Below are 15,374 nucleotides of genomic sequence, written 5' to 3'. Positions count from 1 at the left end.
GTTCTGATTTTGAACTCTTCTTCCTATGATATTAATATACCACCATTGATTTTCTTGTTACAGTTTTCACATTCTATTAATATTTATTCTTTTATTTTTTAAACTCTCTGAATTATTTGAGTATGTCTTTTAATAAGTTGGATCTGTTTGTTACCAAACCTGAAAGTGTTTTCTTTTCATTTGTAGGTTTATCATATTTCCACCTACCATTATGACTATTTAGCTTGGCTGTACGTTTGTTATTTTGTTTTTATTATTTCTAATTTCTTTGCTTCCTGGTGGATTTTTTGAGTGTTTTGCTATGTAAATTGTGTTTTGCTTGATTTTATTTTTGTAGATGTTTAAAACAAAAATCTTGCTTTCAGTGATACAAATAGTTGCCCTTTAAGTTGATCAAATAACTATATTTAGCCCTTGTTTTTCAAATTATCCAATTGGATTCCTCTTATACTCAACCATGAACTTAGCACAACTTTCCTTGCTCTGTTCATTGGCCTTCTTTTCTCTTCTTTGTCTATTTTATTCTAGGTTAGGAATATGATTCAAATAGTTCTTATACAATTATTCCATTTTATCATATTTTACTCCTTTCCAAAATATTTTCAAGCATTTTAACAATTATTTACATTTATATTCATGTATTTGATTTAAATATTTACCGCCATAGTCCTCTTACACTATGATCTCCCCATTATTGATTTCCTCTTCTGCTTCATTTGTGAGCCATTTGGAGAATGGCTTCTGGTGTTTTCTTTGGACAGGAAAAGAGTCCAGTGAGCTCTGAAATCTTGCATGTAGGTTGTTTTTCTAGTATCTTCACATTTGGATGACATCAATTTGTTTGGATATAGAATTTTGCGGCTGCAACTTTTTTTCATCAATAACCTGTACTCGTTGCTCTGTAGATTTTTTTTTAATATTTTTTTCTTTCTTTATTTATGATAGTCACAGAGAGAAAGAGAGAGAGAGAGAGAGAGAGAGGCAGAGACACAGGCAGAGGGAGAAGCAGGCTCCATGCACCCGGAGCCCGACGTGGGATTTGATCCCGGGACTCCAGGATGGCGCCCTGGGCCAAAGGCAGGCGCCAAACCACTGTGCCACCCAGGGATCCCTGTAGATTTCTATAGTTGAGTTTTATGGATGGAAAATTTTAAGCTTGCCTGATTTTTATTCTTTTTAAGGTAACTTTCATATTACCATGGCTATATATTGATAAGATTTTTAAAATTCCCATTTAAAGACATTCCAGAATATGTGTAGATACAGAATTTTAATTAACTTTACTATAACTCAGTGAGCACAATTAACCTGCCTATCTGAACAATTTATTTTAGAGCTCAAAATTTTATCTTCAATATTTAATTAATAATTTGATTTAGTTTTTATATGTAGAATTTAATTTTTACTGTTATTCCTATTACTCTGGTTTCTTCCTTAGGAGCATCTATAAGTCATTCATCCAAGAGCGATTTTAATTGAGTGCAAATTATATCCCAGAAATATTCTAAGCCCTTGGAGTTTCATCAGTGAGCAAAGATCCCTGCTCTCAAGGAGCTTAAGATTCTGTTAGGACAAACAGATGAAACAGCAAATCTAACAAATATATAATTTATATGGTGGATCACAAAGGCCGGGGACCGTCGGTGTTTTTGGTATTAAATTGGATAGGCCTGGCCGAGAAAGTAAGATATGTTCTTTTTGGTTTTTCTTTCCTTCCTTTCTTTATTTTTTAACCTTATTCCTTATCATTTGCATCCTTTCCTCACTTTGGGAGTTATTTCCCTGGTCCATTTCAGTGATTTAATTTTTTTTTTCCTTTTTTAAAAAAAATTCTTTTTATTGGAGTTCAATTTGCCAACATATAGAATAACACCCAGTGCTCATCCCATCAAGTGCCCCCGTCAGTGCCCCTCACCCAGTCACCCCCACCCCCCGCCCACCTCCCCTTCCACCACCCCTCGTTCGTTTCCCAGAGTTAGGAGTCTCTCATGTTCTGTCTCCCTCCCTGATATTTCCCACTCATTTTTCTCCTTTCCCCTTTATTCCCTTTCACTATTTTTTATATTCCCCAAATGAATGGACCATATAATGTTTGTCCTTCTCTGATTGACTTATTTCACTCAGCATAATATCCTCCAGGTCCCTCCACATCGAAGCAAATGGTGGGTATTTGTCGTTTCTAATGGCTGAGGAATATTCCACTGTATACATAGACCACATCTTCTTTATCCATCATCTTTCAATGGACACCGAGGCTCCTTCCACAGTTTGGCTATTGTGGACATTGCTGCTATAAACATTGGGGTGCAGGTGTCCCAGCGTTTCACTGCATCTGTATCTTTGGGGTAAATCCCCAGCAGTACAATTGCTGGGTCATAGGGCAGATCTATTTTTAACTCTTTGAGGAACCTCCACGCAGTTCTCCAGAGTGGCTGCACCAGTTCACATTCCCACCAACAGTGCAAGAGGGTTCCCCTTTCTCCGCATCCTCTCCAACATTTGTGGTTTCCTGCCTTGTTAATTTTCTCCATTCTCACTGGGGTGAGGTGGGATCTCATTGTGGTTTTGATTTGTATTTCCCTGATGGCCAGTGATGCGGAGCATCTTCTCATGTGCATGTTGGCCATATCTATGTCTTCCTCTGTGATATTTCTGTTCATGTCTTTTGCCCATTTAATGATTAGATTGTTTGTTTCTTTGCTGTTGAGTTTAATCAGTTCTTTATAGATCTTGGAAACTAGCCCTTTATCTGATACGTCATTTGCAAATATCTTCTCCCATTCTGTAGGCTTTTAGTTTTGTTAACTGTTTCTTTTGCTGTGCAGAAGCTTCTTATCTTGGTGAAGTCCCAATAATTCATTTTTGCTTTTGTTTCTCTTGCCTTCATGGATGTATCTTGCAAGAAGTTGCTGTGGCCAAGTTTAAAAGGGTGTTGCCTGTGTTCTCCTCTAGGATTTTGATGGATTCTTGTCTCACATTTAGATCTTTGATCCATTTTGAGTTTATCTTTGTGTCTGGTGTAAGAGAATGGTCTAGTTTCATTCTTCTGCACATGGCTGTCCAATTTTCCCAGCACCATTTATTGAAGAGACTCTTTTTTTCCAGTGGATGATCTTTCCTGCTTTGTCGAATATTAGTTGACCATAAAGTTGAGGGTCCACTTCTGGATTCTCTATTCTGTTCCACTGATCTATGTGTCTGTTTTTGTGCCAGTACCACACTGTCTTGACGACCACCGCTTTGTAGTACAACCTGAAATCTGGCATTGTGATACCCCCAGATATGCTTTTCTTTTTTAATATTCCCCTGGCTATTCGGGGTCTTTTCTGATTCCACACAAATCTTAAGATGATTTGTTCCAACTCTCTGAAGAAAGCCCATCATATTTAGATAGGGATTGCATTAAATGTGTAAATTGCCCTGGGTAACATTGACATTTTCACAATATTAATTCTTCCAATCCATGAGCATGGAATATTTTCCCATCTCTTTGTGTCTTCCTCAATTTCTTTCAGAAGCATTCTGTAGTTTTTAGGGAAGTGATTTGATTTTAAATAGCATCATTTCTGCTCTGTTTTATTCCAATGCTATTGTATTTTGTTTTTCCTTGCAATCTTAAAATTAAGATTTTAAGATGTTATTTTCAGCCCACTTTTTTTTAATTGTAGTAAGAACATGTAACATGAGACTTACTCTCTAACAAAATTTTAGCTGTAGTACTAAGCACCTGGTATAAAACAGCATTGTTAACATATGCCGCAGGTCTCTGGAGCTTACTCATCTTGTGTAACTGAAACACCCACTGAACCTAAACTCCCCCATTTCCTCTTGCCCCAGCCCCTGGCAACCACCATTCTGCTCTGTTACTCTGAAGCTATTTCACATACTTCATGTCAGGGGAATTACACACTGTCTTCCCTCTGGGACTGGCTAATTTCACCAAGCATAATGTCCTCCAGGTTCATTCATACCTTAGCGTGTCAGAATTTCCTTCATTTTTGAGGTTGAATAATGTTCCACTGTATGTATATATCATATTTTCTTTTTTATAAGTTTTTGAATTCCAGTTAAGATACACTGTAATATTAGTTTCAGGTGTACAATATACTGATTCAACACTTCCATACATCACCTGGGGCTCATCCCAAGTGTACTCCTAAATCCCCATCACCTATTTCCTTCATCCCCCTGCCCACCCACCTCTGGTCACCCTCAGTTTGTTCTCTATAGTTAAGAGTCTTCTTCTTGGTTTGTCTCTCTTCTTTTCCCCCCCTGATTGTTTCTAAAATTCCATATATGAGTGAAATTATATGGCATTTGTCTTTATCAGACAGACTTATTTCGCTGAGCATAATACTCTGTAGTTCCATCCACATCTTTGCCAATGACAAGATTTCATTCCATTTTATGGCTGGTAATTATTCCATTGTATATATGTACCACCTCTTCTTTATCCATTCATTTGGGCTGTTTCCATAATTTGGCTATTGTAGATATTGCTGCTATAAACACTGTGGTGCATGTGTCCATGCACTTAGTATTTCTTAGTATTTCTTTGGGTAAATACTTAGTAGTGCAATAGCTGGATTGTAGGGTAGCTCTATTTTTAACTTTCTGCGGAAACTCCATACTGTTTTCCAGAGTAGCTGCACCAGTTCGCATTTCCACCAACAGTGCAAGAGGGTTCCCTATTCTCTACATCCTCATTGACACCTATTTAACACTAATGTCTTAATGAAAGAAGATGTTATGTGAAAGATGCATTATGCACTGTGTAGTTTCATTAAATTAAGAGCAGCTCTATTACCATATGCTTCTACACATAAGTTTACAAACATACCTTTTTAAAGGTTTTATTTTATTTCCAATTAACATACAGTATAATATTAGTTTCAGGTTGACAATATAGTAATTTGACACTCCCCTCCACCACCCAGTGCTCATCATGACAAATGTATTCCTTAATCCCCATCACTTATTTAACCACTCCCCACCTCCCTTTTTATATACCACATTTTCTTTACCCATTCATCTATCAGTGGACATTTAGGTTGTTTCCATATTCTGGTTATTGTGAATAATGCTTCAAGGAACATAGAAATGCTGATATCTCTTTGAGATTTTGATTTCAATTCTTTTGGATATATATTCAGAAGTGGGATTGCCAGATCATATGGCAGGTCTATTTTCTTACATCTGCTTCCTCTCAGCTTTTTTTTTTTTCTGTTCCTGGCTGCTCCTTCTTGTTCAATAGAAGTGATATGTTCCTAAACCATTTTGGGTATGATAAGCAGGTACCTTTTAAATTTTTCTGTTTTCTGAAAAAAGTTATACTATGAGATATATTTTTTTTCTCAGATAAAGGTTCTGTTTCCTTCATGTAGTGGTAGGTCTTCACAGGTTCCTTTTTATTTTGCTGTTGTGTGTTCATTCCTTAGTAGAGGTTGGCTCCACCCTATGCTGGCCACAGACAGAATGTCACCTGCCCCACCACCTGCAGCCACACCCCCTCTCAGATGATAAGCCTCCTCCTCACTCAGGCCTAGAATCCACTTGCGGTCCACAGCCAATCTCTACTGAAGCTGGAAGAAGGCTGTGACCTCCTTTCTCAGGCTTTCAAGACAACAGATGAGTCAGATGCCATTTGGCCCTTTACTCTGGTCCTCCTGAAGTGGTGCAACTTTCAGGGCACTGTCCCTGTCCCCTTTTGTGGGGATGATCATGCATTCAAAGACATCAAACAGCTAGCCCTGGTCCTTCTATTCCTACCACATATACCCTAAACACGAAGGCTGTCATCTTGCATGTGTCAATAAAACAAGAAGTAGATTGGCCAGAGTAAGAAACAAGAAGGTAATGTGGCATTCTGGAACCTTCTCTGGCATCTATGAAGATATCTTTTGCATAGAGAGCTAGCACCACCTGATTTTTCAGTGAGTGGTGTTCCTAAATTCCAGACTCCTGTACAGCACATTCTCTCCAAGTCAGAGGGATGAGCCTGTAGGATAGAGTCCAAAAATGTTTTTCTAAACCTATCTCCATTATCAATGGGCTTTAGCAATGAAGTATTTTTGTATTTTCCCCAGTTGCCAGTCTGATGTGATTTTTTTTTTGTATGGATAATTCCCACAGACATTACTAATCTGCTGTATTATCATGGATTCCCACATTCACTTATTTACTCTACACGTGGCTATAAAATCATGAAGGTAATAATAATTAGTGCTACTTTATGATGAACAAAGTGGGGCTCAGAGCAGTAAAGGGACTTGCCCCAGGTCACGTGTTTAGAATGGGATGGGGCGGTGCTCCTACACGTCCCCCTACTCCTATTTTACCCCCTATCCTCCACTGTTCCTCTCTACTCTATGGATTGTGATAACACATTTCTAATTTAAGGCTACTTTCCCCCCAACAATTCAGTACTTGGTATGCTTCTTAGAGATTTTGTCTGCCAACTCTGAGTCTGTGTGCGCTCAATTAATAAGGAATTCGATCATTTTGTGTGTGTGTGTATATGCATTTCGTCACACAGCTGGTTTGTGTTATAACTGAAAGCAAAACTCAAGTCTTCTTCATTTTAGGACTTCTTTCTTGTATATGATACCATCTCACTAAACAGAATTAGGGGAAAATGTTTTGCCAGAAATTCTCTTATACGCATTTCAAAATAACTAAAATTCTTGGTGCATGTCTCAGCTGCTGTGCTTCTTTGCTGGTGTGATGAGCCCTGGAGGAACAGGGCTGATGGCTTGGGTGGGGGTTTTCCTGGCATTCCACTGGGCCTCTGGCTAGTTGCACCCTAGTGGGAGAGCTGCGTGTAGTTATGACCTTTGGAAGATCTGAGGCTAAGCAAGTTGTTTGCATTAGTGTGCTATTTGCATAATAAACCGTAATGACCCTTTCTGTTCATTGATTCATAGTGGTGGACTCTTGGCAACTTAGTTAAGTAATAAACGTAAATATGGACCACAGACCGCTGAGATGAGGCCTGTGCACCCCAGCTCTGATGAGATGTTCCTTTACTTTCTGTCCTGGCTTAACATCTTTATTTCCCACCGTGACGCACATCTCCAAGCCCTCACAGCATAGTCACTGTCATTCCCTTTTACATCCAGTAAAAGAGAAGGTCCTTAGGAGCAGATTCTGGCTATAGTGGCTTTTCTACTACATAAACCATGTCCCCCACCCCAGGCCCTCTTCCAATTCAACCAACTGCCCAGGAGCTGGTCCTACGTACTTACTGAACTAACAGACTTGCATTAGTGGACCATCCTTTCTTCACATCAGAGAGTCCAGGTCCTGAGACATGCTAAGGGGTTTGTGGGGAGGAGTTTGTGGTTCCCAGGGGACAATGACACCCTATCAGCCCACTTTGGGGAACTGTGGCTTCACACATTCACCATGACAGAGGACAGGAACTGTGTAATGCAGTTTCCCACTGGGACATGTCTACTGACAAAACTCGTGATTCCTTTGACCCTAAAAGAGGGAGGGATTTACTGCAGATCATAAAAGATTACACAGAGACATTTCTTTAATAAACGGTTTGGCCTGTCCTATAAATACATTGATGTGACTGGTGGTGATTAAGAAAGAACAGTTTTGCTGTAGTGAACTCAGCTAGGCTTCTAAAGCATCGCTGGGAAAGATGTTTTGGCTAAGGTCACACAAAGGCAAAACGCAAGCCAGGAATATCACATGGGCCCAATATGCCCTGCCCGTTTGCCAGGTGGTTTTAATGAGAACTGAAGGCTCATTAGGAAAATCACAACAAGTAATCTAATAATGTCATTCCCATTTAACTGATAATTTCATTCCCTGAGAGTCAGCTGTCTAAGGAGGCATAACAATAGAAAGGTCATTGAACAGACTCTGCTTTCAAGTTCCAAGCACACAGGCAGCAGTTCTCAACCGGGCAGGTTTGCCCTCCAGGGGACATCTGTGGCAATATCACCAGTTGGTGGGGCTGCTACTGGCATCAGCGGGCAAGAGGGCAGGGATGACACTCCACAGCCTACACAGGTCAGAAGCCCTGCTGCCCGCAGTTACCCCTCTGTTCCTCCTGGTGGCTGATGGCCTGTCTCTGAGACACACCTTTCCTGTCCTCCCCCCTCACTTCCTCCTGGGTCTTTTTCTGATACGGAGCCCTTTGATGACAGGAGTCACACTCACCTTTCCCTGCTGGTCCGTTTTGATCTCCCAGCCCCGGGGCAATTCCAGCCTCGTGTCTGCAAACATGTTGATGAAGTTCACCAAGTCGCGGTTGTGCTGGTAGCGCTCGAAATTGCGGGCGTCCCGCCGGACCTTCAGGATCATGTGCTTTAAGCAGGTGCTACTGGTGAAGACTCGGTAGGCACCCTGAGGGGGGGCCAGGGCCCATTGGGATAGGGTGTTGGGGGGGGCGGGTAGGAAAAACACAGACGAAGTATGCCTTGAGCGCCTTGACCGTACTGCAACCTGATGGCTAACACAGTGATTTCTCGTGGCCTTGAGGGGGCAGCCTCAGAAGGGGACATCTTGCTCAAAAATTGAATGTGCACTGTCAACACACATGGACCCGTTTGTGATCTCTAGGGCATTTCCGCAGCCTTGGGCACTGTCGTCCTCTGGGTGCATCTCAGAGGTTCCCCTCCTCCTCCTCCCCCTCCTCCTCCCAGAGCTAGGCCAGGCTCCCTTGGGTCTCCCTCTACTGCGGGAAGCATTGCTCCTGTCTCTCCCCTGCTTTTCCTGCTCTGGCTGCACCGGTCTGCCCTTGTTCCTCTTCTATGTCTACAACAAGGAGGATCCATTTAGGGTCCCTGGGGATCGAAGGCTAGACTTCAGAGGTGTGTCGCCAACTTTTGTGTATGGAGGGGTTGGGGATGAGAAGAAAGGGAGAATGCTTCAGGAGTGTCGAATGGTGACCTTATGGTAGTACACAAGGCTGGTGTGCATGTGGTGAAAGCAAACACTGCTCGCTGCCGGGCAGGCTGGTGCGGTGGCTCTTCCTGGCCAGGGGCCACCTGATGCCAGTGCTTCAGGGCAACAATATCTGGCATCCTTGTCCCCCTTTGTGACTCACCCCTGCACCAGTGAGCAGCCGCTCTGGGTCTAACAATGGATGTCCCGGAGGACTGTCAAATATAACCTGCAAAAAACTGGTCTCCTCCCTGGCCACGGCCTCTGTCGCCTAAACAAATAATTGCACCTGCTAATGGAGACACCCACTAACTCAGGTGCTCAAAGTGGAAAGGACTCAGACTTTCTTGAGTCCTCACTCTTGCCCTCCTCCATCACCATGCTCCCCCTTTCTATATGCCTGGCCCCTTCCTCAGGGGGGGCCTCCATCATCTCTCACCTGTGGGTTGGATCAGCCTCTAACCTTACCGCCCTTCAGTCTTCCTGCGCTTCTACTGGAGAAGATGTTTAATCAAACACCTGATCCTATGAGGCAAATGCCTAGGACTGCTGTTGGTTCTGCTGCTTCTGAAGTATAGCTAGGGCTCCTTTCCATGACTTACCCTGAGTTTTGTTACTTATCCTCCAGCCCTTCTTCCCACCTTTGCCCACCACGTCCTATCCTCGCAGACCCGACCCCAGACCCCTTCACAGCTGTGTCCTTCTTCCCTCTCTCTGGGGCTTCTTCCCACCCACTTGCAACCTTCCTGACTCAATTCAGCAGCCACCTCCTCAGGGACGCTCTCCTATGTCCCATCTCCTGTGTTTCCAGAGCCTTTCATTCTTCCCTGAGGTTGGGCCCTGTCCTGTCACTTCAGACTGGTCTCTGTACATGTCTGTTGCTCCACAAATTGGGAAGCTTGTGCTGTTCAGGTGTCACACTGCCTCTGTGACGCCCGTACCTAGATCTGCATCTGTCTACACAAAATGTTCATCAGATGAAAGAATTAATGAATATAGTGATAGCATGTCATTGCTTTCTTGAAAATACAAAAAAAGAGATAAATAATTATATATGTAAACATATTAAATTTAACTTAAGCATGATACTTCAACAACTAATTTTATTAAAAGGAAAACTAGATATTTATCTAAGATAAATCTATATTAAAATTTCCTTAATGAAGGTGATTTTATAAAAATGATTCAGGCTGAAGGGAATCTGTCAACTTCATAATCTTATTCCTTTAAAATTTTAACAATAATAGAAACACGGATTTGTTTCTAAATGACTTTCATGGTTCTTAATACGTTTGAGCCCAACAAAAACCTGAAGAAGCAACAGCATTGCCAAATCCAGCTTTTTTCCCCCCCTTTGTGGGGGGCCTCACAGACAGTAAAAAGAGTGGATCAAGCTGTTTTGTTTTGTTTTGTTTTCAATCTTGCCTGAGTTAAAATGCTACCATCTATAATCTATCAAATAACTTTTGCAAAGGAGTGTTTTGAGTTTTTGATGTCAGCCAGGTGGGCTCCCTGTGTGTTCTGGAGCACTCACATAGTTGGCGTGTAGTATGGTGAAGAATTCAGGGTTGGTGATGAACTTCACCGCTGGGGACTGCAGCAGCAAGGTGATTTTTTGTGAATTCACCGGAGAAAGTGACCCTTCTCTCCTCAGATCTGCAAAAAGTGAAGCAAAGCAATGAATGCATTGGAAAATGTCATTTCAAATACAGTACTTCTCTCTCTACAACCCCCCTGCCCCGGCCTCCCGTGTATTGGCCTCTATGGGGCAGCTGGAGCCGACTGCTGTCCCCGACAGTGACCTGATCAGGTGTCATAGTGTAGGACCAGCTGTCGTATCACTGTGCATGTGCCAGTTAAGAGTCATTATTTCCTACGAGTGCTCCTGCATGACTTCAGTGAGGTCCAGTCCTTGAACATCTCATCCCTTCTACTACAGGGGCTTTTTTCTTCTTTTCTTCAGGAGTTGCTAAGCATAGTCATGGTTGTTTGCTGAAAGGAGCACAGTTCTTACCTTCTTGCATCCACACCCCCCTGCATGAGACTGTGCAGCTTCTCCCCCTGTTGAACTGAGCTAGCTTGTGCCTTGCTTCAAGTAACAGGGCCTGGCACAAATTCCAAGCCAGGGCTTCGAGAAGTCTGTGCGTCCCCACTGTCCCTTAGAACGCTGCCACCACTGCGAGAACAAGCTTGGGCCTAGTCTGGTACAAGATGAGAAGCTAGGGAGCAGGCCATGTCAGGCCAGCTGGCCCACAGCTGACTGGAGAGCGGACTCAGGACGCGTGTGTGAGCCTGCTGGGGCTCAGCCGCTATTGCCCACCTGGGGGACAAATGCAGGGCTGGAGGTTTAAGCTTCCACACTTTGGGACAGTTTGTTACCCAATACCAAACTCAGAAAGAAACTTTCTCTTCCTTTTTGCCTTCTGCTTTCAATTATTCGGCTACTTTATCACATCTCTGAGAAATTAATAAATAGAAATATGTAAACCAGGGGATCCCTGGGGGGCTCAGGGGTTGAGCGTCTGCCTTCAGCTCAGGGCCTGATCCTGGAGGTCTGGGATCGAGTCCCACATTGGGCTCCCTGCGTGGAGCCTGCTTCTCCCTCTGCCTGTGTCTCTGCCTCTCTCTCTCTCTCTGTGTCTCTCATGAATAAATAAATAACATCTTTAAAAAAAAAAAAAGAAATACCTAAACCAGTCAGCGTAGCTAGTGTCTCTGGTAAAATGTAGAGAAGGGACACAATTCCAGTGGCTGGTGGGACTGGGTATGTGCACGACCATGCCCACTGTTGTGCCTCGCAGGAGAGGGTGGACAGCTGGCACAACTGCAGGCACAGGCCTGCTTGCTCCCCCCGCGCCCGAGCTTCCGACGGGCCATCATTCGGCGCCCCCTCCGAGGAAGTGCATCGGGATGTCGCTGCGATGCCCTTACATCGTTGCAAGCAGAAGAGCTGAAGCCAGTCTTCTGTGCCTTTTGAATATTCTCGTCTGAGCTGCACTCAGGCAGATTCAAAGAAGTGAAAAGCAGGCCCCTGGCGGATGCCTGGCCACCGGGTTAGGCGCACAGGTGCGGGGGGCAGTGCTAACGGTAAGCTCCCCGGGAGACCCCTTGCTCCCAGGTTGCTGCCTCGGGGGCACTTGTATTTTATTCTAAATGCACACAAATAATTATTCCTAGTCTTGGCACGGAGCCTCTTTGAAGTAGACCATGAATTTTCATTGCATTGCTTTTTTTTTTTTTTAAAGATTTTATTTATTTATTTGAGACACGCAGAGAGAGAGGCAGAGACCCAGGCAGAGGGAGAAGCAGGCCCCATGCAGGGAGCCCGATGTGGGACTCGATCCCAGGTCTCCAGGATCACACCCTGGGCCGAAGGCAGCGCTAAACCCCTGAACCACCCGGGCTGCCCTAATTGCACTGTTTTATTTATAAGCGGAAAATTCTTAAAGCCACCAACAAATAAATTCACTTGACGAGAAATGATGAGGCCCCTGGAAAAATGGCCTTGATGCACGAGTATGAGGTTTCTTACTTCTCCTTTACGTTCCTGGTGGGAAACTCCGGTGTGCTTCCCACTGGGGGCACCAAGCCTCTTCCCCTTCCACCCTGAGCCCCTCAGGCCATCCGTCCCCCGGGGCAGGGTAGGGGTCACAGCTTCAGCCCCCCGCACCCCCCTTACCTAAGCTTGACTGAGAAGATTCGGCCTCTGAGTCGCTCCCACCTCCTCCACTGCCTCCTCCTGGGACCTGCTCACAACTTTGGTTGCCAGAATCTTCTTCGGGCCTCTCTGTGGCAATAGTTCGCTGGATATTTTGATACCTTTGCATCAGAAAATGGAGAGACGGGAGTTAACTTTTGCTTCTTGGCTTGTTGGGGGCTGATGCTCTGAATCAACGAACTGGAGAAATCTGTGAAGAACTGTCTTGAATGTCAGGAAAGGAATGCCGAAAGTTCCCGTGAGACACCAGAACAACTGGCAGCACGAGGACCCCCCGATGAACGGACTTCTTTCTGTTTTGTAAACTGTGACACGTTTCAAGTGTCGTGACTTTTTACACATGAACACGGATAACTGGTCACAAAACACACACAGCCTCTGGCCTGCATTAAACTAAACCAGACCAAGCCTAGAACGAAGGTTTGGGGGAGAACTTAAAATGTTACAACTAAGATGATCAAATTATTTTCACATTATGGTAATGAGTCGCCAAATCAGAATAATAGTTCCACTCACTTATCTTTAACTGATACCACTGACAGGAACTGTGGAAATACTGTGACATGCGGGCCCACAAATGAATGTTTCCTGCTGATCTGAAGGCTCATCTTATTTTTCTTCCCAAGTTGAGGATGCATCCAGTCAGCCGGCCAGTCCATCACCTTCCCAGGTACTTACTGAATATTTGCCACCTCTTCCAATATGCCCAGGCCCTGTGCTGGACTTTTAGACCCAAGTCAGGATGAGAATGCGATATCGTCTTCCGAGCGCACAGGGGAATGGCAGGTAAGCCACGACTGTGACAGTGTGAAAAGGCTGTCCTGATGTGTGAGACACAGACGAGGAAGCACCGGGGTGCCTACGTTTGGAAGCCAGTATGAACCTGTGGGGAGCTTGCAGGGAAGGAATATAGAATCAGGTGCACAGAGGAGTTCACCCTTGGGGAACCCCGAGAAGCTCGCCGGTGGTACCAGGATGTGTGGGCCTCAGGCAGGTAGGTGAGGGAGCCAACACTGGAAAGGGACCTGCAGGAGAACAGGCAGGAGGGGAGGGAAGATTGTGGTGTGGGTCTGGACGTGTTGACCTGGAGGTCACTGATTGCATGCAAGAGCCAACGGGCAAGGGAATGTGCCACACGAGTCCTGTGCCCAGGACAGAGATGTGGGGGTGGAGGAGGAGGTGTGAAGAGAGGAGGAGAGCGAGAGTCCAGGGAGCAGTGAATACCAGGTCTCCAAACACAGTCCAACGTGGGGCAGGGGACGTACCGTTAGAGACAAGGTCTGCTGTGGCAGGCCTTCTGAAGACCAGAGACCTCTTGACTTGACCTTCAAAAGGAATTCCTTTTTTTAAAAATTTTTTTCAAGGGTGGTCTCCAGACCACTTGCAAGAGAATCAGCTGGGTGGTTGTTAGGATCACAGAAATGGAGACAAAATTGAAATCTGCATTTCTAAGAAGTCCTTTAGGTAGCATTACCTGCATCTAGGTTTAAGAATCACTGGTTGCTTTCTTTAAGTAGTGTTTTATCTAGAGAGGCTCCACCACTCACTCCTGACACATCAGGAGACACCCCTGCCTGCAGCAGACACTGCGAGACATCCCTGAGAAGGCCTCTAATAAGACAACATAGAGGGGGGCAGGAATGGGCAAAGGATTGTATAGAGAAATGCCCTTGTTTATTTTCCACGTCAACATGCCTGTGGCCAGCAGGTCATGTGGAAGGGGACGGAAGGTTGTGTGTGACATTCTCTCTGATGGAACTCAGGAAGTGCCACCATGGTGGGAGGGACAGAGTGGGCCAGTGAGAAGCTGCTGAAGTGTGTCACCTTGACCAGGGGAGGAATGGGACTGCCGAAGACCCAGGGAGCTGCTGTCGGGAGGATCCCCTACATGAGTCACGGCAGGTTGCATTTGCCAAAAATGGCTCAAAGTATTTTTAGTCCCACATGCTCTTCCAGAACCGAATTACTCATCTGTTAAGAGGTAGGATCAATAAACCCTCCCCTTGAACCTGGGATGTTCTTGCAGCTACCTTGACTGATTGAAGATAATGTAAGTGACAGTTTGGGATGGAGCACAGTGGCCAAGCTGCGAGGGAGCCTAGGTCACATGAGAGATCCACGGGTTTGGGGTGAGGGTCACAGCTGAGGCCCCAGCCAACAGCCAGTATCAACCTCCAGATACGTGGGTCGCCAGCCCCAGCCACCCTCTGACAGCAACCACAAGACAATACCTGAGAGAGAATGGCTTCGCTGAACCCAGTCAGCCATGGGAACCATGAGAAATAAAAACGGTGGTGCATAGTAATAGTAATAATGATAGCAAGAAATCATTGTTTTATGCCACCGAGTTTGGGTGATTTGTTACTCAGCAATAGATCCCTAGAACAGGGCCAGACAAACAGAAGGTTGGAGCCTCACTTTTCCTTCCCAAAGTGCAGCGACCATAGAGGAGAATGTTAATGAATCAATGTGATCTTATTCGATGATGCAAATGCCAGTAATTTCACAACCTGCTGTGTCCTCAGTTGGACTTCGGTTGTCTTGTGCCATTACTGAGTCAGCAGCCTCAAATCCCAGGTAGCACACCCCGCCCCTGATCTCTGCTGAAGTTCAGAGACAAGCAGGATGCACGGCAGTTTGTGGAGGGATCACTCAGTGAGGGCAGGATGACAGCCTCGGACGCCTGCTCTGTTTTAAAGACGAGAGAGGAAGCCAGAAAGCAGGTTCTCTTATATCTCATGAAGGATTATGCTTC

The 15,374-nt window shown here is 44.7% G+C and overlaps 1 protein-coding gene across 4 annotated transcripts in view; it reads right to left on the bottom strand.

Annotated features, from left to right (window-relative positions):
* The window catches only part of HECW1 (HECT, C2 and WW domain containing E3 ubiquitin protein ligase 1), a 441,131-nt gene that overhangs the window by 80,684 nt on the left and 345,073 nt on the right, over positions 1-15,374 (bottom strand). For all 4 annotated transcript variants that reach the window (XM_077864126.1, XM_077864125.1, XM_077864127.1 and 1 more), the window contains exons 13-15: positions 12,581-12,720; positions 10,436-10,557; positions 8,176-8,361 (exon numbers count right to left, since the gene is read on the bottom strand). In XM_077864126.1, coding sequence (XP_077720252.1) covers positions 8,176-8,361; positions 10,436-10,557; positions 12,581-12,720 — 448 coding nt within the window. The remainder of the gene's footprint in view (positions 1-8,175; positions 8,362-10,435; positions 10,558-12,580; positions 12,721-15,374) is intronic.

This window comes from Canis aureus, chromosome 21 (assembly GCF_053574225.1).
Source record: "Canis aureus isolate CA01 chromosome 21, VMU_Caureus_v.1.0, whole genome shotgun sequence".
NCBI classification, from domain to species: Eukaryota; Metazoa; Chordata; class Mammalia; order Carnivora; family Canidae; genus Canis; species Canis aureus.
The sequence above is the reverse complement of the archived record's forward strand: the minus strand, read 5'-3'. Positions and strand labels throughout refer to the sequence as shown.